We start from the raw sequence: 25,254 nt of genomic DNA on the forward strand, positions 1-25,254 counted from the left end.
AGGTTAAAAACTCATCAGAAAACTAGATGGATTCATAGAAAACAAAACATGAAAAAGGCTCTGAACTGGACAAGTATGTTCTTATGTTCTAAGTAGAATTTTCATTTTAAAAATTGAATAAAAATGTATGTAATACAATGCACGTTTGGCAATTTCAGCTCTGGGGAATGGAACGTTTCACTTCACTTTTTGCCAAGGACCGCTTACTTCAGAAGAACATTCACAATGTAATTTTACACTTCTTGCCATTTTAGCACCTATGAACGAAGGCAGGGAGAACTTTGATCCGTCAGCCTTGGCTTGATCTGAACTCAGACCTAAAAGGAATCAGAACAAAAATCTTATCATTGTGCCTGCTAGATCCTGGAAATAGAGTTTTTGATGCATACTGGTCTCTGAATACAAACAAGATACAAATTCTGATCCCGATTTTAATTTTGCTTACAGGTTTAAATTTGAGGCCCCTCCAAGTCTGTTGTATTTTTTTGGGGATTTTGGCATTTAGTGAATAATATGGGTTCTCACCAAGTTTATTGGAAATAATGTTTTACATAAAACCCACTATCCGGAAACTTTGGAAATGTTTCGTTACTGTACCTAACTAAACATAATTACTCCTTTTTTTGATTCTCACTTTCAGGCATTACACCCTTTTGCAGAGGACGACACGTGTAGGACAAGTCAAGGGTCACCAGCATTCCAACCTCCAGAAATCGCAAATGGCCTAGATACGTTTTCAGGGTTCAAAGTGGACATTTGGTCTGCAGGAGTGACATTGTAAGAAATGTTCTGCGTAATTAGTTATAGATGCACAAAAATGCAAATAATTTGCAGTATGCGGTGTATGATAAAAAATATTCTCAATTGAATGTTAAAATATCATGCAATATGCATACTTTAAGTAACATTGGCTTTGCATTATCCGCATGTTTTATATGTTCAATGCCATGCAGTTTTACAACATTTTGAAAGTATGTAGTCAGGTGTAAAATGAGAAAATGATTCATCATTGTGATGAAGAAGAGTCCTCCTTTCTCTGACCCAAGTATTTAACTGTAAATCTGATGAAGTGCAAAGTTTAACATTTCCATTGAAAACACTTAATTTTACGGGTTGCACGTGTTGCACTGGTTAGCTCTGCTGCCTCACGGCGCTGAGGACCCTGGTTCGATCCCGAACCCGGTCACTGTGTGTGCACATTCCCCTGTGCCTGCATGGGTATCAACCCCCGCAACCCAAAACGATGTGCACAGTAGGTGGATTGCCCATATCTTTTTATTAAAACAGTAAAAAATATATACAAGGCCAAACGGTACAAACACTAACTTTGTGTTGGAGAAACAGGGTATCCTCCCTCAGTACCAACGTACGGGGAGGGGGGGTAGGATACTCTGATTATTGAAACAGTTCACAACACAGTTGTGCAAAAAACATATGGTGCAACCATTAAACTTTGCGCTGGAGAGACCAGATACCCTCGCCTCTCTACCAACAGAAGAGAAAGAAAGGGGTGTGATGGGGAGAGAGGGGAATGCTAAATTGTTCCGTTATTGGAACAATTGAGTACTCTAAATTTATTTTTAAAAAGAAAACACTTAATATTATTTCACTATTAATCAGCATTCCTGTTCTTCCTGATTATTGACAAATATTAATGCTACAGATTTACACACACCATGAAATGCAACCTTACCTTGTGATAAACTCAACGTAACTTTTGTTTTCCAGATACAATATCACAACGGGACTTTATCCATTTGAGGGCGATAACATCTACAAATTGTTTGAAAACATAGGGAAAGGGGAGTACACCATTCCAGAGGAATGTGGACCGTTGCTGTCAGATTTACTGCAAGGTAAGCACAGAAAGGCATACCATAGAGGTCTTGGGGAGAGATGAACTTTAATTGAAATTGCAGCCACAGGACTGGATTGAATTTTTTTGAAGAGGTGACCATGTGTGTAGATGAGGGAAATGCATTTGACATGGTCTACTTGAACTTCAGCAAGGCTTTTTATAAGGTCCCACAAGATAAGAGGAAGGTTAAAGTAACTGCCCTTGACATCAAGATAGTATTTGACCGAGTGTGACATCAAGGAGCCCTAGCAAAACTGGAGTCAATGGGAAACGGGGGGGGACGACGACTCTCGGGTGGTTGAAGTCATATCTAGCAGAAAGCAAGATGACTGGTTGTTGGAGGCAAATAATTTTGTTCCAGGACATCACTGCAGGAGTGCCTCAGCGTAGTGTCCAAGGCCCAAATATCTTCAGCTGCTTCATCAATGTCCTCACTTCCATCATAAGGCCAGAAGTGAGGTTGCTTGCTGATGCGTGAACGATGTTCAGCACCATCCATAGCTCCTCAGATACTGAAAGAGTCTGTGCCCATGTGCAGCACGACCGGGACAAAATTAAGGCTTGGGCTGATGAGTGACAAGTAACATATGCACCACGCACATTGCATGAAATGACCATCTCCACGTGAGAATCCACCATCTTCCCTTGAAATTGAATGGCATTACCATCATTAAATCCCTCACTATCAATACCTTGGGTGGGGGGGTGGGGGGGGGGGGGGGGTGGGGGGGTGGGGGGGGTGGGGGGGGGGTGGGGGGTGGGGGGTGTCGTGTCACCTGTGACCTGAAACTGAATTGGACCAGTGTCGGCGTGGGTCTCATCCCCACAACCCAAAGATGTGCAGGGTAGGTGGATTGGCCATGCTAAATTGCCCCTTAATTGGGTACGCTAAATTTATCTCTGCTCCTCTTTGTTCCTATCTTGAACTTTTCACTGTCTTTGTGTTGTCAGATTTCACAAACTAATCGTAAAAAATTAACTTTGAGGCAACTGAAAACATCTTCAGCCCTTGCCACAAACTCTCACTTTTCCCCAGTCACTAACTCGGATTGAACGAGAAAGTTTTCAACCTCCGTGTCCTATTCCGGGTTCGATTCCCGGCTTGGGTCACTGTCTGTGCGGAGTCTGCACATTCTCCCCGTGTCTGCATGGATTTCTTCCGGGTGTTCCAGTTTCCTCCCACAAGTCCCGAAAAACGTGCTTGTTAGGCGATTTGGACATTCTGAATTCTTCCTCTGTGTACCCCAACAGGCACTGGAATGTGGGGACTAAGGACTTTTCACAGTAACTTCATTGCTGTGTTAATGTAAGCCTACTTGTGACTCTAATAAAGATTATTATTTTTATTATTATTCTTGACTACCACTTGTATTGCCACTTTTGAAGATCTGTACGACCCAAACTCTCTGACTTCTATAATCCTAAGAATTTACCATTTACGGTATATTTCCCCTCTGTTTGACCTACCAAAATGCATTACCTCATTTGTCTGGATTAAACTCCATTTGCCATTTCTCTGCCCAAGTCTCCAACCTATCAATGTCCTGCTGTATCCCCTGACAATCCTCAACAATATCTGCCAATCCACTAACCTTGGTGTCATCCACGAACTTACTAATCAGCCCAACTACATTTTCCTTCAAATCATTTATGTATGCTACAAACAGGCCCCAGCACAGATCCCTGTGGAACACCACTCGTCACAACCTTTCATTCAGGAAAACACCCTTCTACTGCTACTCTTTGCCGTCTGTGACCGCGCCAGTTCTGTATCCATCTTGCCACCTCACCTCTGATCCCGTGTGACTTCACCTTTTGTACCAGTCTGCCATGAGGCACCTTGTCAAAGGCTTTACTGAAGTCCATGTAAACATCTACTGCCCTTCCCTCATCAATCATCTATGTCACCACCTCAAAAACATCGATCAAGTTAGTGAGGCACGACCTCCCCTTTACAAAACGAGGGTTGATCCCCTGACTTGATGGTAATGCACAGTATAAAGTCTCACAACACCAGATTAAAGTCCAACAGGTTTGTTTCAAACCAAAGAGAAAATGCTGGAAAATCTCAGCAGGTCTGGCAGCATCTGTAGCGAGAGAAAAGAGCTAACGTTTCGAGTCTAATGACTCTTTGTCAAAGCTTTTGAAGCACTGCTCCTTCCCCAGGTGACGTGGAGGCACTTGATGGCAATGGAAGAGTGGGGGATATGCCAGGCCATGAGGTTAAAAATTGTGGTTGTATACAGCTCTGCTGCTGCTGATGGCCTACAGTGCCTCATGAGTTGCTAGGTGTGTTCAAGCTCTAACCGATTGAATGCAGTGGTACTGTGCGCAACACCATGCGAAATGGAATAGATTTTAAACCGATCTAGCAACTCAACTGGGCATCCATAAGGTGCTATGGGCTATCATCTGCAGTAGAATTCTATGCAATTTGTAACCTAATGATCCGACGTATTTGTGCATGTTGTGCGGCACGGTAGCGCACTGGTTAGCTAGTGTTGTTTCAGTGTTAGCAAGTGTTGCTTCAGAGCACCAAGGTCCCAGGTTCGATTCCCGGCTTGGGTCACTGTCTGTGTGGAGTCTGCACATTCTCCCCGTGGCTGCGTGGGTTTCCTCCCACAAGTCCTGAAAGATGTGCTTGTTAGATAAATTGGGACATTCTGAATTCTCCCTCCGTCTACCCAAATAGGCGCAGAGTATGACGACTAGGGGCTTTTCACAGTAACTTCATTGCAGTGTTAATGTAAGCCTATTTTATTATATCCGAGTTGCAATTAGTAAAAGGCCATTATTTTTGTTTTATCAGAAATATGGTAAGAAACACATGAATGCAATCTTTATGCACACCTTTTATGTCATCTAAATGAAACCCTCACTGGAATTTTACTGTCATTCAAAATCAGATTGGCAGATCAGTGGAGTTGCTTCAATTCGCAGTGATCTGGGTATATTCCTGATCATGGTTGCTGAGTTCTAATTGTTTTGGAAAATTACCATTTAAGATTCAGGATCACACCTCTTCCGATATGCTTCTGGGCCTCAATGGCCTGAAGAGCTTGAGGGTAATGGTTAGCCCATGTGATTAGAAGCAATATGTTCACACCTGAAAAAATATTGTTTGTAAATGGTAGAGAATATAAAGTAATAACGTTATATCACAGTAAAATGTTTGTGGAAATTTCCTATGGGACTGTGGCCAATCTAAACAATTGTTGAGTTTTAGGCAGAGACTATTCTGCCTTGCGTGTGTTGCAAGCTATACCCCAGTGATACAGTAGGTGGCATGCTGCATTGGCCAGAATATTACAAATCCTGTGCAAAACGCTTAAAATATCACATTTTGCTATTGTACAAAATATTATTGCATGTTGCTTGCCTAATTTGGACAAAAGGCATTAATTTATAGTTAAACTTTATAAAATGCTCCTATGCACCTGACCAGTGCAGGGAGGAGGATGCCATCAAAACCTTCCCCTTTCACAATATAACTGTATGAAAACTGCATAATCACAAATTGATTTGTAAGAACATTTATGGAGCAACTAAAATATTTCAGTTTTGAGAATCACTGGATCATAAATAATAATGGATTTCCAACGGCAGGAATTTAGAAGATACGTTATTTTTCTTTGTCATGTATAATTTTAATTAATAATCTTTATTGTCACAAGTAGGCTTACATTAACACTGCAGTGAAGTTAGTGAAAATACCCTAGTCGCCACGTTCCGGCGCCTGTTTGGGTACACAGAGGGAGAATTCAGAATGTCCAAATGACCTAATAGCACGTCTTTGAGGACTTGTGGGAGGAAACCAGAGCACCCGGGAGAAACCCATGGAGACACTGGGAGAACGTGCTGACTCCGCTCAGGCAGTGATCCAAGCTGGGAATCGAACCTGGGAGCCTGGGGCTGTGAAGCCATAGTGCTAACCGCTATGCTACTGTGCTGTTTATATTGTTGTTTCTCTATTTTCTCTTCTGGCCACCTGTTTTTTTCCCCCCTCTGCTCTCTTGGTCTTTTGCTTTTTTCCCTTTTTTGTTGGAGGCTGATGTGGTGGAGAAGGTAACTGGTCAGAGCTGCATCATGTTCTCCTTCAGCAAGTGTGGGTAACTTTGTTTTGTAGCCTTCAGTTCTTCTGATGTTGCCGTTCCCCTCTTGCTTCCTCCTCCATCCTAGCTGCAGAGAAAATAATGCGTTAGGTATGTGTTTTCAAAGTTCCTTAGGTTTGGGAATGGTCCCATTAGATTGGAAGTTGGCAAATGTTATGTTACTTTTTAAGAAAGGAAACCGTGAACTAAAGGCCAGTTAGCTTAACATCAGTTGTTGGGAAAATGCTGGAATTTACCATTAAGGAAGTCTTACCAATGGACTTTGAAAAGCATAGTCTAATTAGAGCACGCCAGCATGGTTTTACTAAATCCTGAGACAAATTTATTTGAATTTTTTGTGGATATGACTGGAAGGTTAAATAAAAGGGAACCAGTAGTTGTAATATACCTGGATTTCCAAACGGCATTCGATAAGGTGCCACACAAATTCAGTAGGCAAGATAAAGACTCATGGAGTGGGGGTAATATTTTAGCATGGATAGAGGATGGGTCATAAGAATAGAATAGCAGATTTTATTTTGAAAAGATGTGAAACTTGTAAGTGTTGATGTTCAAAGGTGCTCATAGGTGCATGCAGGTGCAGCAAACAATTTGGAAGGCAAATTGCACATTGGCCTTTATTGCCAGGGGATTGGATTACAAGAATAAAGACGTCTTGCTGCATTTACACAGGGTTTTTGTGAGATCACATTTGGGAATACTGCGTGCAACTTTGGCCTCCACATTTAAGCAAGGATATACTTGCATTGGAGGCAGTAGAGTGAAGGTTCTCTAAATTGGTCCTTGGGAGGAGGGGGGTTGTCCTCTGACAATTGGGTTACATTCTCGAGTTTAGAAGAATAGAGGTGATCTCATTGAAACATACAAAATTCTGAAGGGGCTTGATAGGGCAGACGCTGAGAGATTGTTTCTGCTGGTTGGGGAATCTAAAATGCCCCACACCTCAGGAAGGACATACTGGCACTGGAGCGGGTCCAGCGGAGATTCACACGGATGATCCCAGGAATGGTAGGCCTAACATACAATGAATGTCTGAGGATCCTGGGATTATATTCATTGGAGTTTAGGAGGTTGAGGGGAGATCTAATAGAAACTTACAAGATAATGAATGGTTTAGATAGGGTGGATGTAGGGAAGTTTCCATTAACAGGGGAGACTAGGACCCGGGGGCACAGCCTTAGAATAAAAGGGAGTCACTTTAGAACAGAGATGAGGAGAAATTTCTTCAGCCAGAGAGTGGTGGGTCTGTGGAATTCATTGCCACAGAGGGCGGTGGAGGCTGGGACGTTGAGTGTCTTTAAGACAGAAGTTGATAAATTCTTGATTTCTCGAGGAATTAAGGGCTATGGAGAGAGAGCGGGTAAATGGAGTTGAAATCAGCCACGATTGAATGGTGGACTCGATGGGCCGAATGGCCTTACTTCCACCCCTATGTCTTATGGTCTTAAAACACAGGGTCAGTGGGTCAGGATAAGGGGCTGAAATGAGAAATGATTTCACTCAAAAGGTGTTATGAATTTTTAGACTGTTCACTCCATAGGGTTTTGGATGCTCCCATTGTTCAATACATTTAAGGCTGCGCCAAATCTTTGGTCCTGGAGATATGGGGAGCAGGTGGGAAAATGGAGTTCTGGCCATGATATTGAATGGAGGAGCAGGTTCAATTGCCCGTTTAATTTCCTCCTCCTACTTGTGTTCATGTGGTGTGTTAGAAAGTTCTTGTGTGTTGGGAAAATAGGCTACATGGATAATTTAATGGCCCCCAAAGTAGCAGAAATGTGCAGTGGAAATTCTCCATGAGCCATAATTGGGCATTTTATTCCAGCCAGATTTCTTCACGCAGAACGTCTCACTAAACAAGTTTGGGCAGGTAAGTGGCAAGTGGCATTCACAGCGCACACATGCCAAGCAATTACCATCTCCACCCCCGCCCACTATAACCTCCCGGGAGTCATCATTAGCAGAAACTGAACTGGACCAACCATATAAATACTGTGGCTACAAGTGCAGGTTACTGACTGAGAATTCTGCAGAGTAACCCACCGTTTGATAAACATACCAAACATTTTCAGAGTGATATCAATGGCGCAACAGGGTGGGGTACGGCCGTCCACCGAATATGGGGGTAGGGTTACGCGTGTCTGGGATGCGGGTTACTGCCAGGGGCACAGTGCTGTCTACTTACCTTGGCCCCCCTGAGGATGTTGTGCAGTTTCTTCTGGCGCCGCTGGCCCTTCCGGATGGTGTTGCACACGGCCTCAGGCACGGTGAACGGCGGAAGCTGGCAGGCTCCTTCCCGGGCCGGGGTACAGGGTCACCTGCCCTTCCTCCACCGCGTCCAAGAGGGTCACCAGCCCATCATCGGTAAACCTCGGGGCTGCTCTCCTTGCTGCCATCTTGTTGGCTGGGATGGTGTGCGTGGGGAGTGAAGTGTGTATATGCAGCTGCAGTTCGTCAGCCTCTTGAGTGTCAATTGCAAAACCAGTGAATCTGGCACCGTTTCTCATTTGAATCGACTGTGTTCCACGTGGCGCCGGTGCTAACCCCTTAGCAGTAGCGGAATCGGTCCAGGTGTGGCGGCAGTTTTTCTGTTGTGAAAGTCCACAAATTCTGTGTTGGCGTCAACATGTCTCAGAAACCGAGAATCCCGCCGAAAGTCTTTTTAATCATAATGGAAAAGTTGACATTCCAAAGTTTTCCAGGGTCAGATTGGTTTTATCTGCTATCAAAAAATCCTTTCTGTCCCTAGAAAACTAACTATATATTTGTAAAATGTCAACTGTTTGCATTATGATTAAAAGACCATAACTATTCCGTTAAAACTGTGTTATCCCTCATGAGCAAGTCACTGTTTTGGGGGAGTTTTAACAGTGGTATTACAATGCAAAGGAATAAAATGCAAGAGGAATGTTTGCAGTACTGGGAAATTGGATTAACTGAGTTTCTTGTGCAGAGAGCTGGCATATACATGATGGGCCAAATGAAGTTCCAAATTTAAATGTGCATCCGCGGATATGAGAAGTTGCTGTCAGTTTCATAGTTGCTTTAATGTCAAATGCTGACAGTTTCACTGACGTTATAACTGCAAAATCCGAGCTCGTGTGTATGGGCTGTTGCTTGGTTTTTGCATTATACTTTCACAAGTAGCTGCAACATCTATTGATTTAGTACATCTCTACAGTTCATTCTTGCGACATGGCTACTCAATATACAAGAACGCACAAAGTAGGAGCAGGAATAGACCATATGGCCCGTCAAGCCTGCTCTGCCATTCAGTATGATCAAGGCTGAACTTGGGTTTCCGCTCCACTTTCCAGTCTGCTCCCCGTTTTCCTTGATTCTTTGAGAGACCAAAAACATGTATCTCCCAGCCTTAAATTTATTCAACAACGGAGCATCCGCAACCCTCTGATTCACAATGAGTGAAGTCATTTTCGTCATCTCAGTCCTAAATGGTCAGCCCCTTATCCAGAGACTCTGCCCCCATGTTTTAGATTCCCTGACCAGGGGATACAATCTCTCTGTGCCTAAATTATCAAGCTCCTCCAGAATCTCAAATGTTTCAATGAAATTGCCTCTCATTCTTCCACTCCAGAGAATATATGTATTTTTTGTGATTATGCTTGTATTGCTACTAACCTTTATTTATTTGAACTGGGCTCTTTGCCAGCTGGACAAATGTGGAAACTTGTTGGGGAGTGGCTCTCAGTCCAGAATGGGCGTATTAACTGGTTCAGTACAAAAGGAGCAAATATCAGCTGAAACTGCATTTTTTTTGATCAATCGATGATCCTTTTATTCCAACAAAGAAATATGGCTAACTCTTTGCATGATTGGAAATGTTACATCCACAGACCACATTTTAAATGCGATAAATAAATCATAATGCCATAATAAACATGATTAATTTACCAAAGTAATAAGATTCCTATAAATCTCCCAGAATTGACCCTGAACTAATTTTCTGCACTTTTACATGGAAAAATAGACAGTTGAGCTGCTGATGGGCCCTTTAAATCCATGCATTATGGCATCGACTGATCACCTGTGCTATTGTTTTACAGGCTGAGTGACAGTGGGGGTAAAAGTAGCATTAATTCAGGAAACTTGCAATCGTCATTGATAATGTGGACAGAACAACACAAGTACAAGGAAATTGTGGTCTGGTGTAAATTGCTTGTACCATCATTCCCTCTTTCTTTTGTGCTGTAACATGCTCTCTGTAACATAGACCTCTCCAACAAATCCGGGACCAGTATCGAGATGAATCTAAAATAGAAAGTAACGTTTCTCATTTTGTAGTATGTGACCATTGTGTGGGTGTGTGTTTTAAAAAAACTTTAATCTTTATCTGCCCTTATAGGAATGCTTGAATATGATCCTGTGAAAAGATTTTCAATACAACAGATCAGACAGCACAAGTAAGTTCACATCAGCAAAATAGCCGAATAGTAAGATGAATTAGTAAAACGTCAGTTGCTCATACCAATAACTGATATTCTTCAATATATTTAAGAGACATCCAGAAGTTTGGGTAGAAGAGTGCCTCTGTGCTTGCTTAGTGAGGTTGCTGGTGCTAATTCTTATCCCAATATATTTTTAAATTTAATTGTTGTCACTTTACCCACGAACACCTCTCCTGTAGGCACTAACTCCAGATTCCATGCTGAGTTATGGTTTCACAGATTCCAAGAAATTGGAACACCATTTGGTCTGTTTAGCTGGTTCCACATTTTGTTCTACAACGCGGAAGTTTAGCTACTCTATTCACAATTCTCTACCCTTTTCCCATTGCCATATTTTAGAGACTTTATTACCCTTTTGTGGCTGAGACCTGGCTCCCTACAATATTGACCATATTCTAACTGGCTCTGATAGCTTAAGTTTTTATAGTGTGCGTGGAACAATAAACTTGTCTGTTTTACTTTTGGATCCTAAATAGTGAACTTTTCAAGTAATCAACAGGTAAAACAGCAAACCACGTGCGCCTTAATTTGAAGCTAAAACCATCAGCTTGTTTTAAAAATTTGACATTTAAAGGCATGTTATTTTTAATAACTATAAGTACACCTTAGCGCAGAGTCTCTTGGCTTTTAAGAAGTTAATAGCATAATGTTTTTCCTGTCCTGATTCCCAACATTTAAAAAAAATTGATATTTAATAAATATAAATTTGTTACTTTAGAAATTGTGCCTAAAAATTCTGTTTGAGGGGATTGTTTTTGGTCCTTTTCTAATTGTACAGTTTGAAACACAAGTTCTTCCTGAGCTAATGGCATTAATGTTAAAATTAGCGACCCCCCCCCCCCCCTCTCAAAAAAAAAAAGTTATAACGTTTTAAACATTAGGCACCCTAGGCTATGAAATATGAACTTCTATAATGCAAATCCCAGACTATTGTCCTTTTACATTAAAATATATTTTTGCCACCTCCTATGGTTTAAGAAGGCTTCACACTGTTATATATCCGTTGGTTAGGTCTCAGGGGCTACAGTTAGTTGCTGGAGAGCGCTTGGATAAAATGAAAACTGACTGACACTGACTGAATTATAAATGAGTTGATAGAAGCTATTCACCTAATTTGCCATTAAGTAATTTCACAGTCAACCTTTTTGTTTAGCAGGTGGCATAGCTGAGTGGGGGGTTGCTTGCACTGCGTTGTCAGTAGTGATGCTCAGTGAGATGGCCCAGATAACCTTTCGAATTGTTGCTGGCATGAGTGCTGTATTTTGACACACACCTCCACATAGTGTGGGTGTTTTTTTTAAAAAAGGGCTTGTAGGCAGCATGGATTTTAAAGCAATGGGAATTATTGTCAATTTGCTTTAGTTGCGCTTGGAGCCGGGTAATTTCAACATCTGGGTTAAATTGAATGAGAAAAATGTAACAAGCAAACACAATCCAGACAAACACTTAGTAATTATTCGAGGAAGGGAAACTGCAGGGAACTGAGAGTTGGAAAAACAACCTGCTTAAGAGTGAGAAGTGTTCATGTGATAGCATTAAAGCATAAAAGTTAACATCAGAATGGAAGAACAGGAGTTACCTGTTCACTATTTAATTCCAGTGCATCATGCTGACTCTGCACCTAAACTCCATTCACCTGCTTTTGCTTCATATCCCTCGATGCTTATACCGAACAAAAATCTATTAACCTCAGCATTGAAAATTTCAATTGGCTTACCAACCACAACCTTTTGTGACTGTTCCAAATTCCTCTGTGTAAAAACAAAAGTGCTTTGCAATTTCATTCCTAACTGACCTGGATATAATTTTAAGATTAATTTATTTTGTCTGGATTTCCCCCAAAAGAGGAAATAGTTTGCGATCGATCAACTCTCTCTCTCTTATTTTAAACATTCCAATTATTATCACTCAACTGTTTAAACTCAGTAACATCCAATCTTTAGCAACCTGGTGCAGTATTGAAGTGCTATAATCCATAGGACTATGGATCAAGGGCTGAAACTCGGGGTTTGGCTGGATTGTTCTGTTTTTGGCTGACATAGATACAACAAGTCGAATTGCCTCTCTCTGTGCTGTCGATTTTTCTATTTTTGTCCTAATCATTCAACCCTTTCAGTACTGTTATCATTCTAGTGAATCTGCACTATTCTGCTTTCATCTCTCCTTTTTCTCTCTCTCTCCTGACCCCGTGGAGACCAGTGATGTCCCTTTCCGGTGACGGGACTGGATCAGGATGAGAATTTACGCTTTTAAGATTTTTACTTATCAAACTAAAATCAACTTTAAAAAAGAAAATATTTTTATTAGCATTTCTCATATTTATAAACAGTTGTATATATACACCACATTTTTCTCGCCTGCGCTAATTTCCCGCTCATTCGGGTCCTGGTCAGGTGCGCTCTGTGCACCACTTTGAGCTGCATTAGGCTTAGCCTTGCGCAGGAGGAGGTGGAGTTCACCCTGCTCAGTGCTTCGCTCCAGAGTCCCCATCCTACCTCTGTCCCCAGTTCGTCCTCCCATTTTTGTCTGGTCTCGTCCAGTGGAGTCCGGTCTCTGTCCAGTAGCTGTCCATATATTTTCCCATTATAGCCCCCCTTTCTCGTTGCTTGTTCCTATCACGTCCTCTAGTAGTGTGCTTTCTGGGGCCCCAGGGTACCCCACTGTCTCTTTGCGGAGGAAGTGTTTTATTTGGAGGTGTGAAGTCCCCGACCGTCAATGTGCCCCCATCCCACCTCCATCTTTTGAAGGTGGTATCTAGCATGGCTGGGGGGGAATCTGTGATTGCCGCAGATGAGGGCCATAGGGGACATTATAGTTATCCCGAAGTGCTGTCTCAACTGGGTCCATGTTCTCAGCGTGGCCGCTACCACTGGGCTTGTTGTGTATCTTGTTGAGCGGGATGGGAGTGCTGCTGTGGCCAGGGCCCGGAGGGTCGTTCCTTTACAGGATGCCTCCTCCATTTATACCCAATCTGTGTCAGATTCTTGTACCCATTTCCTCACACTTTCTGCCGTTGCTGCCCAGTGGTAGTATTGTAGGTTTGGTAAGGCCGTGCCGCTGCCGCTCCCTCCAAGGTGGTATACCACGAGCCCGGTGGTGGCAGCTGCCCTCAAAATTTGGGGGCAGTGGAGGCGGCATAGGGAGGGGAGGTTGGGGCCTCAGCGGGACCCCAATGCGGGGGAACCACTGGTTCACCCCAGGGAGAACAGGTGGAGGGTTTTCGGGGTGGCACAGGGCAGGGATACGAAAGTTGGGGGACCTGTTTGTGGACGGGAAGTTCGCGAGCCTAGGTGAGCTGGAGGAGAAGTACGGGCTCCCCCCGGGAAACACCTTCAGGTACTTACAGGTAAGGGCGTTTGCCAGACGGCAGGTGGTGGAATTCCCGCGGCTACTGCCACACACAGTACAGGACAGGGTGCTCTCAAGGGGGTGGGTGGGAGTGGGGAAGATCTCGGAAACTTACTAGGTGATGCAGGAGGAGGAGGAGGCCTCGGTTGTGGAGGTGAAAGGTAAGTGGGAGGAGGAGTTGGGAGAGGAAATTGAGGAAGGGACGTGGGCAGATGCCCTGGGGAGGGTGAACTCTTCCTCATCGTCCGCGAGGCTCAGCCTCATACAGTTTAAGGTGCTGCACAGGGCACACATGACCGGGACAAGGATGAGCCAGTTTTTTGGGGATGAGGACAGGCATGTTAGGTGCTCAGGGAGCCCAGCAAATCACACCCATATGTTCTGGGCATGCCCAGCACTGGAGGAATTTTGGAAGGGCATAGCGAGGACAGTATCGAGGGTGGTAGGATCCAGGGTCAAACCGGGCTGGGGGCTCGCAATATTTGGGGTGGCAGAGGAGCCGGGTGTGCAGGAGGCGAAAGAGGCCGGTATTCTGGCCTTTGCGTCCCTGGTAGCCCGGCGAAGGATTCTTCTTCTTCAGTGGAAGGATGCGAGGCCCCCAAGCGTGGAATCCTGGATCAGCAATATGGCAGGGTTCATTAAATTGGAGAGGGTGAAATTCGCCTTGAGAGGGTCGGTACAAGGGTTCTTTAGGCGGTGGCAACCGTTCTTAGACTTCCTGACAGAAAGGTAGACATTGGTCAATGGCAGCAGCATTTTGTTATTGATATTTTATGAAAACCTTAATAAGAATTTTTTTTTTTTAATTTTTTTTTTAAAGAATGGTTTGGTAAGACCAAGCCCCCTTTGATTTTCCTTCTTTGCAGTGTCTGTTTTGGGATTCTCGGGTTCTTAACCCCCACACAAACGCCATGATTAATCGGTCTACGTTTTGGAAAAAGGCCTTGGGGATGAAGATCGGAATGGATCTATACAGTAAGAGGAAACTTGGCAGTACGTTCATCTTGATCGTCTGCACTCTTCCCGCCAGGGAGAGTGGGAGTGAGCCCCACCTTTGAAGGTCTCTTCTTACTTCCTCCACCAGGCTTGTCAGGTTCCACTTGTGGATCTGTGTCCAGTCTCTGGCTATCTGGATCCCCAGGTAGCGGAATCTGTTCTGTGCTGTTTTGAACGGGAGCCCCTCCAGCTCTCTCCCTCCCCCGTTTGGGTTCACTGGGAATGCCTCGCTTTTGCCCAGGTTACGTTTGTAGCCCGAGAAGGTTCCAAACTCATTCAGCATTTGCAGTATTGCCTTCAGTCCCTCCTGTGGCTTCGAGACAAAGAGGAGCAGGTCATCTGCAAAGAGTGAGACTCTGTGCTCTCTGTCTCCTCTCCGGATTCCCTTCCAGCTTTTCATGTCCCGCAGTGCTATCGCCAGGGGTTCGATGGCTAGCGCGAACAAGAGTGGGGACAGGGGGCAGCCCTGTCTTGTTCCTCTCTGCAGCTGGAAGTATTTAGAGCTGGTGGTGTTAGTTCGGATGCTCGCTTTGGGAGCATTGTACAGGAGCCTCACCCAGGTGGTGAACCCCGCTCCGAGCCCAAACCGTTCCAGTACCTCGAGGGGGTATTTCCATTCGACTCTGTCGAAAGCCTTTTCTGCGTCCAGGGAGACGATCACCTCATAGAATTTAGTGCAGAAGGAGGCCATTCGGCCCATAGAGTCTGCACTGGCTCTTAGAAAGAGCACCCTACCCAAGGTTATCACCTCCACCCTATCCCCATAACCCAGTAACCCCACCCGATACTAAGGGCAATTTAGCATGGCCAACCCACCTAACCTGCACATCTTTGGACTGTGGGAGGAAACCAGAGCACCCGGTGGAAACCCACGCACACATGGGGAGGATGTGCAGACTCCGCACAGACAGTGACCCAAGCCGGGAATCGAACCTGGGACCCTGGAGCTGTTAAGCAATTGCGCTATCCACAATGCTACCGTGTTCTCTCCCCAGAGGGGGTCATTATTACGTTCAGCAGCCGCCTGATGTTTGCTGTGAGCTGCCTACCCGTGACAAAGCCGGTTTGGTCCTCTGCGACCACCTCTGGTACACAGCCCTCCAGCCTTTTGGCCAGGACCTTTGTGAGTATTTTCGCATCCAGGTTCAGCAGTGAAATGGGTCTGTATGATCTGCATTCTGTCAGGTCTTTATCTTTTTTGGGTATCAGTGAAATTGTGGCCTGTGCTAGCGTTGGGGGCAAGGTGCCCCTTGCCAGTGAGTCCGCGAACATGTCTCTTGGGTGTGGGGCCAGGACTGGTGCAAATTTTTTGTAGAAGTCCGCCGGGAACCCATTGGGTCCCGGTGCCTTCACCGCCTGCATGGAGCTGATGCTCTGCATGATTTCTCCCAGGTTTATTGGTGCTTCCAGCTCCGCCCGTCTGTCTTTCCCCACAACTGGTAGTTTCATCCCCGCGTCCCCGTTGGGGGGCTCGGAGGTATATAGTCCCCGGTAGAAGGTCTCAAATGCCCGATTGACCTCCCTTGGTTCTGTTACCAATCTGCCTCTGCTATCCTTTACCTGCGCTATTTCCCTTGTGGCTGCCTGCTTTCTCAGCTGGTGAGCCAATAGGCGGCCAGCCTTGTCTCCGTGTTCGTAGAAAGTCCCCCGTGTCTGATGGAGTTGGTACACTGCTTTCCTAGTGGATAGCAGGTTAAAGTCCATTTGCAGCTTTTTCCTCTCCGCCAGCAGCCCTATGGTCGGGGCCTCGGAGTATTTTCTGTCGACTTCCAGGATGGAGTCCACCAGTTCTTGCCAGGCCACCCTCTCTACCCTATCTCTGCTTGCCTTGTAGGCTATGATCTCTCTTCTAATCATGGCCTTCAGTGCCTCTCAGAACGGGGAGGGTGAGACATAAGAACTAGGAGCAGGAGTAGGCCACCTGGCCCCTCGAGCCTGCTCCGCCATTCAATGAGATCATGGCTGATCTTTTGTGGACTCAGCTCCACTTTCCGGCCCGAACACCATCCCTGTATTCTTCAAAAAACTATCTATCTTTATCGTAAAAACATTTAATGAAGGAGCCTCTACTGCTTCACTGGGCAAGGAATTCCATAGATTCACAACCCTTTGGCTGAAGAAGTTCCTCCTAAACTCAGTCCTAAATCTACGTCCCCTTATTTTGAGGCTATGTCCCCTAGTTCTGCTTTCACCCGCCAGTGGAAACAACCTGCCCGCATCTATCCTATCTATTCCCTTCATAATTTTATATGTTTCTATAAGATCCCCCCCCCCCCTCATCCTTCTAAATTCCAAGGAGTACAGTCCCAGTCTACTCAACCTCTCCTTGTAATCCAACCCCTTCAGCTCTGGGGTTAACCTAGTGAATCTTCTCTACACACCCTCCAATGCCAGTATGTCCTTTCTCAAGTAAGGAGACCAAAACTGAACACAATACTCCAGGTGTGGCCTCATTAACACCGTATACAATTGTAGCATAACCTCCCTCGTCTTAAACTCAATCCCTCCAGCAATGAAGGACAAAATTCCATTTGCCTTAATCACCTGTTGCACGTGTAAACCAACTTTTTGCGACTCATGCACTAGCACACTGTTATAACCTGCCTACTTACCATTGGCTGGGGACTAATGACAATCCCACAATCCTGTGAGAGTATGAGCTTCCCCAATGAGGGGGGCGGAGAAACCATTAGTAAACTCCTAGTATAAATAAAGCTGGCCAGTTTAGGAACCAGCAGGAAGGAGTGTGCAGCAAGGGAAGTTGCTGCTGCTGTTATATATATGTTATTGTAAATAAATGTTTTTACTTTGTATCCTTAAAACTCGTGCTGGATTCTTCGTGGCCCTCACAAAACTGGTGACGAAGGTTAACGTGAATAGCTGTCTAAACTGCTGAAGCCACCTCCCTGGATTTTTGTTGGATACAGGTTGGAAGTTGTTTTCTATTATACCATGCCTCTGTACGGACGTTTGGATGTTTTTGATGCTGCGCTGGAAAGCTGGAACCAGTACACACAACGGATGCGTTACTATTTCCGGGCAAACAATATCACCGAAAACGAGCGCCAGGTGGTCATATTGCTCACCGCCTGCGGCCCGCATACGTTTGGGGTGATTAGGAGCCTTGCGTACCCAGCTGCGCCGGACACCAAAACGTTTGATGAACTTGTGAATATAGTGGGGCAACATTTTAACCCACCCCCGTCCACAATAGTCCAGCATTACCGGTTTAATACCGCTGACAGGACCCCTGGAGAATCCCTTGCCGATTTTCTATCCAGGCTACGCAGGATTGCGGAGTACTGTGACTATGGTGAGACCTTGTCAGAAATGTTACGCGACCGTTTGGTTTGCGGTATTAACAATGCGGCCACCCAGAGAAAGTTGTTAGCTGAGCCAACATTGACTTTTCAACAGGCCATTCAAATAGTATTGTCCCGAGAGAGCGCAGAACGAGGAGTGCAGGAGCTACAGGGAATGGAAGTGCATGCCTTGGGGCGCAACCCCTTCCGTCCGAAAACGTCCCCCCGCACTCCTGCGGTACCTTGGGCGAGGCAAAGTCCGGACCGATGCCAGTGGCCGTCGGACATTCCTCCCCGAAGGGAGCCTTCTCCAGAACCAATGGATGAGGAGCCATGTCCGTGTCAGACTTGTAGGCGCCGACCCCGTCGCGGACGGCGGTCCTGGGGGCACCAGAGGCGCCGTCGTTCCGACCGAAACTGGGACCAGCCCAGGGGCCGTACCTTCCATGTGGATGAACCTGCGGCGACTACTCCTGAGGACGTGGAGACGGAGGACGACTGCCTGCAGCTGCATTGTGTGGCAGCTCCCGTGTGGCTCCTATTAAGATGACAGTACGGGTCAATGGCCACCCGCTTGAGATGGAGTTGGACACTGGCGCAGCGGTCTCCGTGATCGGCCAGAGGACATTCGACCGCATCAAGCAGGGTATACAGACCCTTATATTAACCGACTCACAGGCCAGGTTGGCCACCTACTCGGGGGAACCACTGGACATTGCAGGAACTACAGTGACCCCTGTTGTCTATGGACGCCAGGAGGGGTGTTTCCCACTTACCGTGGTGCGCGGCCATGGGCCCAGCCTGTTGGGTCGGGACTGGTTGCGCCATTTGCGGTTGCAATGGCAGCACATCCTCCAAACAGTTTCTGAAGGGTTGACTGAGGTGCTAGGACGATACCCAGATGTATTCCAGCCTGGTTTGGGGAAAATAAAAGGGGCCATAGCCTGTATCCAAGTCGAACCAGGAGCCACGCCGCGCTATTTCCGGGCACGCCCGGTGCCTTACGCCTTGCTCGAGAAGGTAGAAGGGGAGCTCACTCGTTTGGAGAGTTTGGGTATTATCAGGCCTGTCCGTTTTGCTGACTGGGCAGCACCAATTGTACCTGTAATGAAGCCAGATGCCACAGTTCGCTTGTGTGGCGACTATAAACTTACAGTGAATACGGCTTCCCGACTCGACCGATATCCAATGCCTCGCATAGAGGATCTCTACGCGAATCTTGCAGGTGGACTCTCGTTCACAAAATTAGATATGAGTCACGTCTACCTGCAGTTGGAGCTGGACCCTGCCTCCCGACCATATGTAACGCTTAATACACACCGGGGCCTGTATGAATATACACGGTTGCCCTTTGGAGTATCCTCTGCCTGCGCAATTTTTCAACGTGATATGGAGGGCATTTTGAGAGGTTTACCACGTGTTGCTGTCTACTTAGATGACGTTTTGATTACAGGGACGTCGGAGCAGGAACATTTGGAAAATCTGGAGGCTGTCCTTGGACTCCCTTCGGAGGTTGGAGTCCGTTTACGTCGCACAAAGTGCGTATTTCAGGCAAAGGAAGTAGTCTACTTAGGTTATCGGGTGGACCGCGAAGGTTTGCACCCCGTCGCAGAGAAGATGCGTGCAATTCAACATGCCCCCGCCCCGACTGACACTTCGCATCTTCGTTCTTTTCTCGGTCTCGTAAACTATTATTGACGTTCCTCCCCAATCTGGCAACTACGCTGGCCCCTTTGCACCTTCTGCTAAAGAAAAATCATACCTGGGTTTGGGGTCAGCCACAAGAAACCGCTTTCCGGCGGGTAAAGCAACAATTGTCGTTGTCTGGGTTACTAACCCACTATGATCCTGGAAAGCCTTTGCTCGTCACATGTGATGCATCCCCGTATGGTATTGGGGCCGTCCTGTCCCACAAGGTGGAGAACGGGGCCGAGCGACCGATAGCTTTCGCCTCCCGCACATTGACTGCAGCGGAGAAAAAGTACGCGCAGATCGAGAGTGAGGGCCTGGCAGTGTTTTTTGCGGTGAAACGCTTCCACCAGTACGTATATGGCCGCCATTTCACTATCGTGACTGATCATAAGCCTCTGCTGGGACTTTTCAGAGAGGATGAGCCAATACCGCCCATTGCTTCCGCACGGATCCAGCGCTGGGCTTTGTTGCTTGCTGCATACGAGTATTCTCTGGAGCACAAACCAGGTACGCAGATAGCAAATGCCGACGCACTGAGCCGATTGCCTTTATCGACCGGCCCCATGTCGACCCCCACGACCGGTGAGGTGGTTGCAACCCAAAATTCTATGGACACCTTGCCTGTCACGGCATCACGGATCCGTGAGTGGACCCAGACGGAGCCAGTTCTGTCAAAGGTTCGGCACATAGTCCTGTATGGTGGGCAGCATAGACAGCTCCCAGGCGAGTTGCGGGCATTTTCCTCAAGCTGTCAGAATTCAGCGTGGAAGACGGCATCCTCTTGTGGGGGACGCGTGTGATTGTCCCGGAAAAAGGCCAGGAGCTGATACTAACAGACTTGCACAATGGGCATCCAGGTGTGACCAAAATGAAAATGTTGGCCTGGAGTTATGTCTGGTGGCCAGGCCTCGACACCGACATTGAGAAGGTGGCCCAAAACTGCTCCATTTGCCAGAAGCATCAGAAGCTTCCGCTGGCCGCGCCCCTACATCACTGGGAATGGCCAGGGCGGCCTTGGGCACGCTTGCATGCAGATTTCGCAGGCCCTTTTCAAGGATCATAAGACCATAAGACATAGGAGTGGAAGTAAGGCCATTCGGCCCATCGAGTCCATTCCTCCATTCAATCATGGCTGATTTCAACTCCATTTACCTGCTCTCTCTCCATCGCCCTTAATTCCTCGAGAAATCAAGAATTTATCAACTTCTGTCTTAAAGACACTCAACGTCCCGGCCTCCACCGCCCTCTGTGGCAATGAATTCCACAGACCTACCACTCTCTGGCTGAAGAAATTTCTCCTCATCTCTTTTCTAAAGTGACTCCCTTTTATTCTAAGGCTGTGCCCCCGGGTCCTAGTCTTCCCTGCTAATGGAAACAACTTCCCTACATCCACCCTATCTAAGCCATTCATTATCTTGTAAGTTTCTATTAGATCTCCCCTCAACCTCCTAAACTCCAATAAATGTAATCCCAGGATCCTCAGACGTTCATCGTATGTTAGGCCTACCATTCCTGGGATCATCCGTGTGAATCTCCGCTGGACCCGCTCCAGTGCCAGTATGTCCTTCCTGAGGTGTGGGGCCCAAAATTGCTCACAGTATTCTAAATGGTGCCTAACTAATGCTTTATAAAGCCTCAGAGGTACATCCCTGCTTTTATATTCCAAGCCTCTTGAGATGAATGACAACATTGCATTTGCTTTCTTAATTACGGACTCAACCTGCATGTTTACCTTTAGAGAATCCTGGACTAGGACTCCCAAGTCCCTTTGCACTTCAGCATTATGAATTTTGTCACCGTTTAGAAAATAGTCCACGCCTCTATTCTTTTTTCCAAAGTGCAAGACCTCGCACTTGCCCACGTTGAATTTCATCAGCCATTTCTTGGACCACTCTCCTAAACTGTCTAAATCTTTCTGAAGCCTCCCCACCTCCTCCATACTACCTGCCCTTCCACCTATCTTCGTATCATTGGCAAACTTAGCCAGAATGCCCTCAGTCCCGTTATCTAGATCGTTAATATATAAAGAGAACAGCTGTGGTCCCAACACTGAACCCTGCGGGACACCACTCGTCACCGGTTGCCATTCCGAAAAAGAACCTTTTATCCCAACTCTCTGCCTTCTGCCTGACAGCCAATCATCAATCCATGTTAGTACCTTGCCTTGAATACCATGGGCCCTTACTTTACTCAGCAGTCTCCCGTGAGGCACCTCATCAAAGGCCTTTTGGAAGTCAAGATAGATAACATCCATTGGCTCTCCTTGGTCTAACCTATTTGTTATCTCTTCAAAGAACTCCATGTTCCTTCTATTAATTGACGCCTAGTTTAAATGGCTAGAGGTGCATAAGATGCCGGGGACAACGTCCTGCGCAACAATTGAAAAGATGCGTTTGTCGTTTAGTACGCATGGCCTCCCCGAGGTGCTGGTCACGGATAACGGCACTCCATTCACGAGTGAGGAGTTTGCGAGGTTCACGAAGATGAACGGCATACGCCATATCCGCACTGTCCCTTACCACCCGGCTTCAAATGGGTTGGCAAAGCGCGCAGTGCAGACATTCAAAAGAGGCCTAAAGAAACAGTCTTCCGGATCAATGGACACGATATGTGGGAGTATGAGCTTCCCCAATGAGGGGGGCGGAGAAACCATTAGTAAACTCCCAGTATAAACAAAGCTGGCCAGTTCATGAACCAGCAGGAAAGAGTGTGCAGCAAGGGAAGTTGCTGCTGCTGTTATATATATGTTATTGTAAATAAATGTTATTACTTTGTATCCTTAAAACTCGTGCTGGATTCTTCGTGGCCCTCACAAAACTCACCTAGGTCTCTCTGCACAGCAGCATGTTTTAATATTTTATCATTTAAATAATCCCTTTTGCTGTTATTCCTACCAAAATGGATAACCTCACATTTGTCAATATTATATTCCATCTGCCAGACCCTAGCCCATTCATTTAGCCTCTCCAAATCCCTCTGCAGACTTCCAGTATCCTCTGCACTTTTTGCTTTACCACTCATCTTAGTGTCGTCTGCAAACTTGGACACATTGCCCTTGGTCCCCAACTCCAAATCATGTATGTAAATTGTGAACAATTGTGGGCCCAACACTGATCTCTGAGGGACACCACTAGCTACTGATTGCCAACCAGAGAAACACCCATTAATCCCCACTCTTTGCTTTCTATTAATTAACCAATCCTCCATCCATGCAACTACTGTCCCCTTTTCATAGCCTCATTTCCATCAGTCACTGGCATGTTATTTGTGTCTTCCACTGTGAAGACGACCCAAAAAACCTGTTCAGTTCCTCAGGCATTTCCTCATCTCCCATTATTAAATCTCCCTTCTCATCCTCTAAAGGACCAATATTTACCTTAGCCACTCTTTTTTGTTTTATATATTTGTAGAAACTTTTACTATCTGTTTTATGTTCTGAGCAAGTTTACTCTTATTATCTATCTTACCCTTCTTTATAGCATTTTTAGTAGCTTTCTGTTGCCCCCAAAAGATTTCCCAATCCTCTAGTCTCCCACTAATCTTTGCTACTTTGTATGCTTTTTCCTTTAATTTCATACTGTCCCTTATTTCCTTAGATATCACCGGTTGATTTTCCCTCTTTCTACCGTCCTTCGTTTTGTTGGTATAAACCTTTGCTGAGCACTGTGAAAAATCACTTGGAAGGTTCTCCACTGTTCCTCAACTGTTTCACCATAAAGTCTTTGCTCCCAGTCTACCTTAGCTAGTTCTTCTCTCATCCCATTGTAATCTCCTTTGTTTAAGCACAAAGCACTAGTGTTCGATTTTACCTTCTCACCCTCCATCTGTATTTTAAATTCCACCATATTGTGATCGCTCCTTCTGAGAGGATCCCTAACTATGAGATCCTGAATCAATCCTGTCTCATTACACAGGACCAGATCTAGGACCGCTTGTTCCCTCATAGGTTCCATTACATACTGTTCTCGGAAACTATCGCGGATACATTCCATAAACTCCTCCTCAAGGCTGCCTTGACCGACCTGGTTAAACCAATCGACATGTAGATTAAAATCCCCCATGATAACTGCTGTACCATTTCTACATGCATCAGTTATTTCTTTGTTTATTGCCTGCCCCACCATGATGTTACTATTTGGTGGCCTATAGATTACTCCTATCAGTGACTTTTTCGCCTTACTATTCCTGATTTCCACCCAAATGGATTCAACCTTATCCTCCATAGCACTGATGTCATCCCTTACTATTGCCCGGATTTCATCCTTACGAATTAATATTGCTACTCCCCTAGCCCTCGTCCCGTAGCATGTGTGGTATGTTTGTCCCACCCAGCCCTTCCTTACCAGTCGTCGGTCCTTCTCCCTCAGGTGCGTCTCTTGTAGGTAGATTATGTCTTCTTTCAGCCTTCTTAGGTGGGTGAATACTCTGGATCTTTTGACCAGGCAGTTGAGTCCCCTTACGTTCCAGGTAACAATCCTGGTGAGGGTTTTTTGACCCCCCCGGTCCTGCAGGGTCACCCATACTTACCTGGTGGATGCGCCCCTGCCCTCCGGGGTTTCCCTTCGTTCGGGGGCCGTACAAAATGGCCGCGGCCACCGCTGTCACCATGAGGTCGGGCTCCGGGGTTTCCTTTTGTCCAGGGGGCACCCACCATGGCCGCCAGCTGTGTGTACGCCACGTGGCTGCGCTCCTGCACTCCAGGGTCTCCCTTCATCCTGAAGCCCTCCCGAGTGGCTGTTTGTGGCACCATTTTGGTTCCTCGCCCTGCTCCATGCCTGCCGAGGCCTGTGTTCGTGCTGCTTATCTACCTCACCCTTCCCTTTGCTTCTCTTTTGTTCTGCGCTCTCCCCCCGACTCCTCTTCCTCTTCCCCCCCCCCCCTTAGTCCCTGTTCCTCCATGTGTCCCCCTTCTGCCCTGCCCCCCTTCTCTTTGTGCCAGGCGCTCCCCCTCCCCTGAGAAGCGCGTCGCGGCCCTCCTTTCTTCCTGCCCTCCCGTGTTAACCCTCTTCGCTAGCACGGTGGCCCCCCTCTCAGCACTTGCCCTACTCTGGTCCTGTTTTACCTTCCTTTTGCTAGCCCTTGTCTTGCCCTCCTGTCTGCCTTTTTCACCCTCATTCACCTTGCTTCGCTGCCCCCCCCCCCCATTGCATTGAGAGGTGGAACGAGCCTGGGAACGAGTCAGCACAGTCCCGCACAGTGCAACAAACACGTGTGTACAGTCCGTGATCGTATTGTCTCTGTTTGCGGTCTGCCCACTGCTCTTTGTTCTGATCCTTTCTTTTCCATCCCCGTCGCTTTCATGATGGCCGTTGTGGCAGTCCCTCCCCCAGTTTGTTCGCTCTAACGAACTCCTCCGCTGCCGCTGTGATGTTAATAAACATCTTCCCCTGAAATGGGGAAGTTTGGCCGGAAATAACATCCCAAATTTCACATTACTTTTGTAGAGTGCTGATTTGGCCCTGTTGAATTCAGCCCTTCTT

The 25,254-nt window shown here is 46.3% G+C and overlaps 1 protein-coding gene across 3 annotated transcripts in view; it reads left to right on the forward strand.

Annotated features, from left to right (window-relative positions):
• Positions 1–25,254, forward strand: part of stk11 (serine/threonine kinase 11) — a 170,116-nt gene that overhangs the window by 55,637 nt on the left and 89,225 nt on the right. For all 3 annotated transcript variants that reach the window (XM_072482063.1, XM_072482062.1, XM_072482061.1), the window contains exons 5-7: positions 641–777; positions 1,729–1,856; positions 10,334–10,391. In XM_072482063.1, coding sequence (XP_072338164.1) covers positions 641–777; positions 1,729–1,856; positions 10,334–10,391 — 323 coding nt within the window. The remainder of the gene's footprint in view (positions 1–640; positions 778–1,728; positions 1,857–10,333; positions 10,392–25,254) is intronic.

This window comes from Scyliorhinus torazame, chromosome 18 (assembly GCF_047496885.1).
Source record: "Scyliorhinus torazame isolate Kashiwa2021f chromosome 18, sScyTor2.1, whole genome shotgun sequence".
Classification (NCBI taxonomy): Eukaryota; Metazoa; Chordata; class Chondrichthyes; order Carcharhiniformes; family Scyliorhinidae; genus Scyliorhinus; species Scyliorhinus torazame.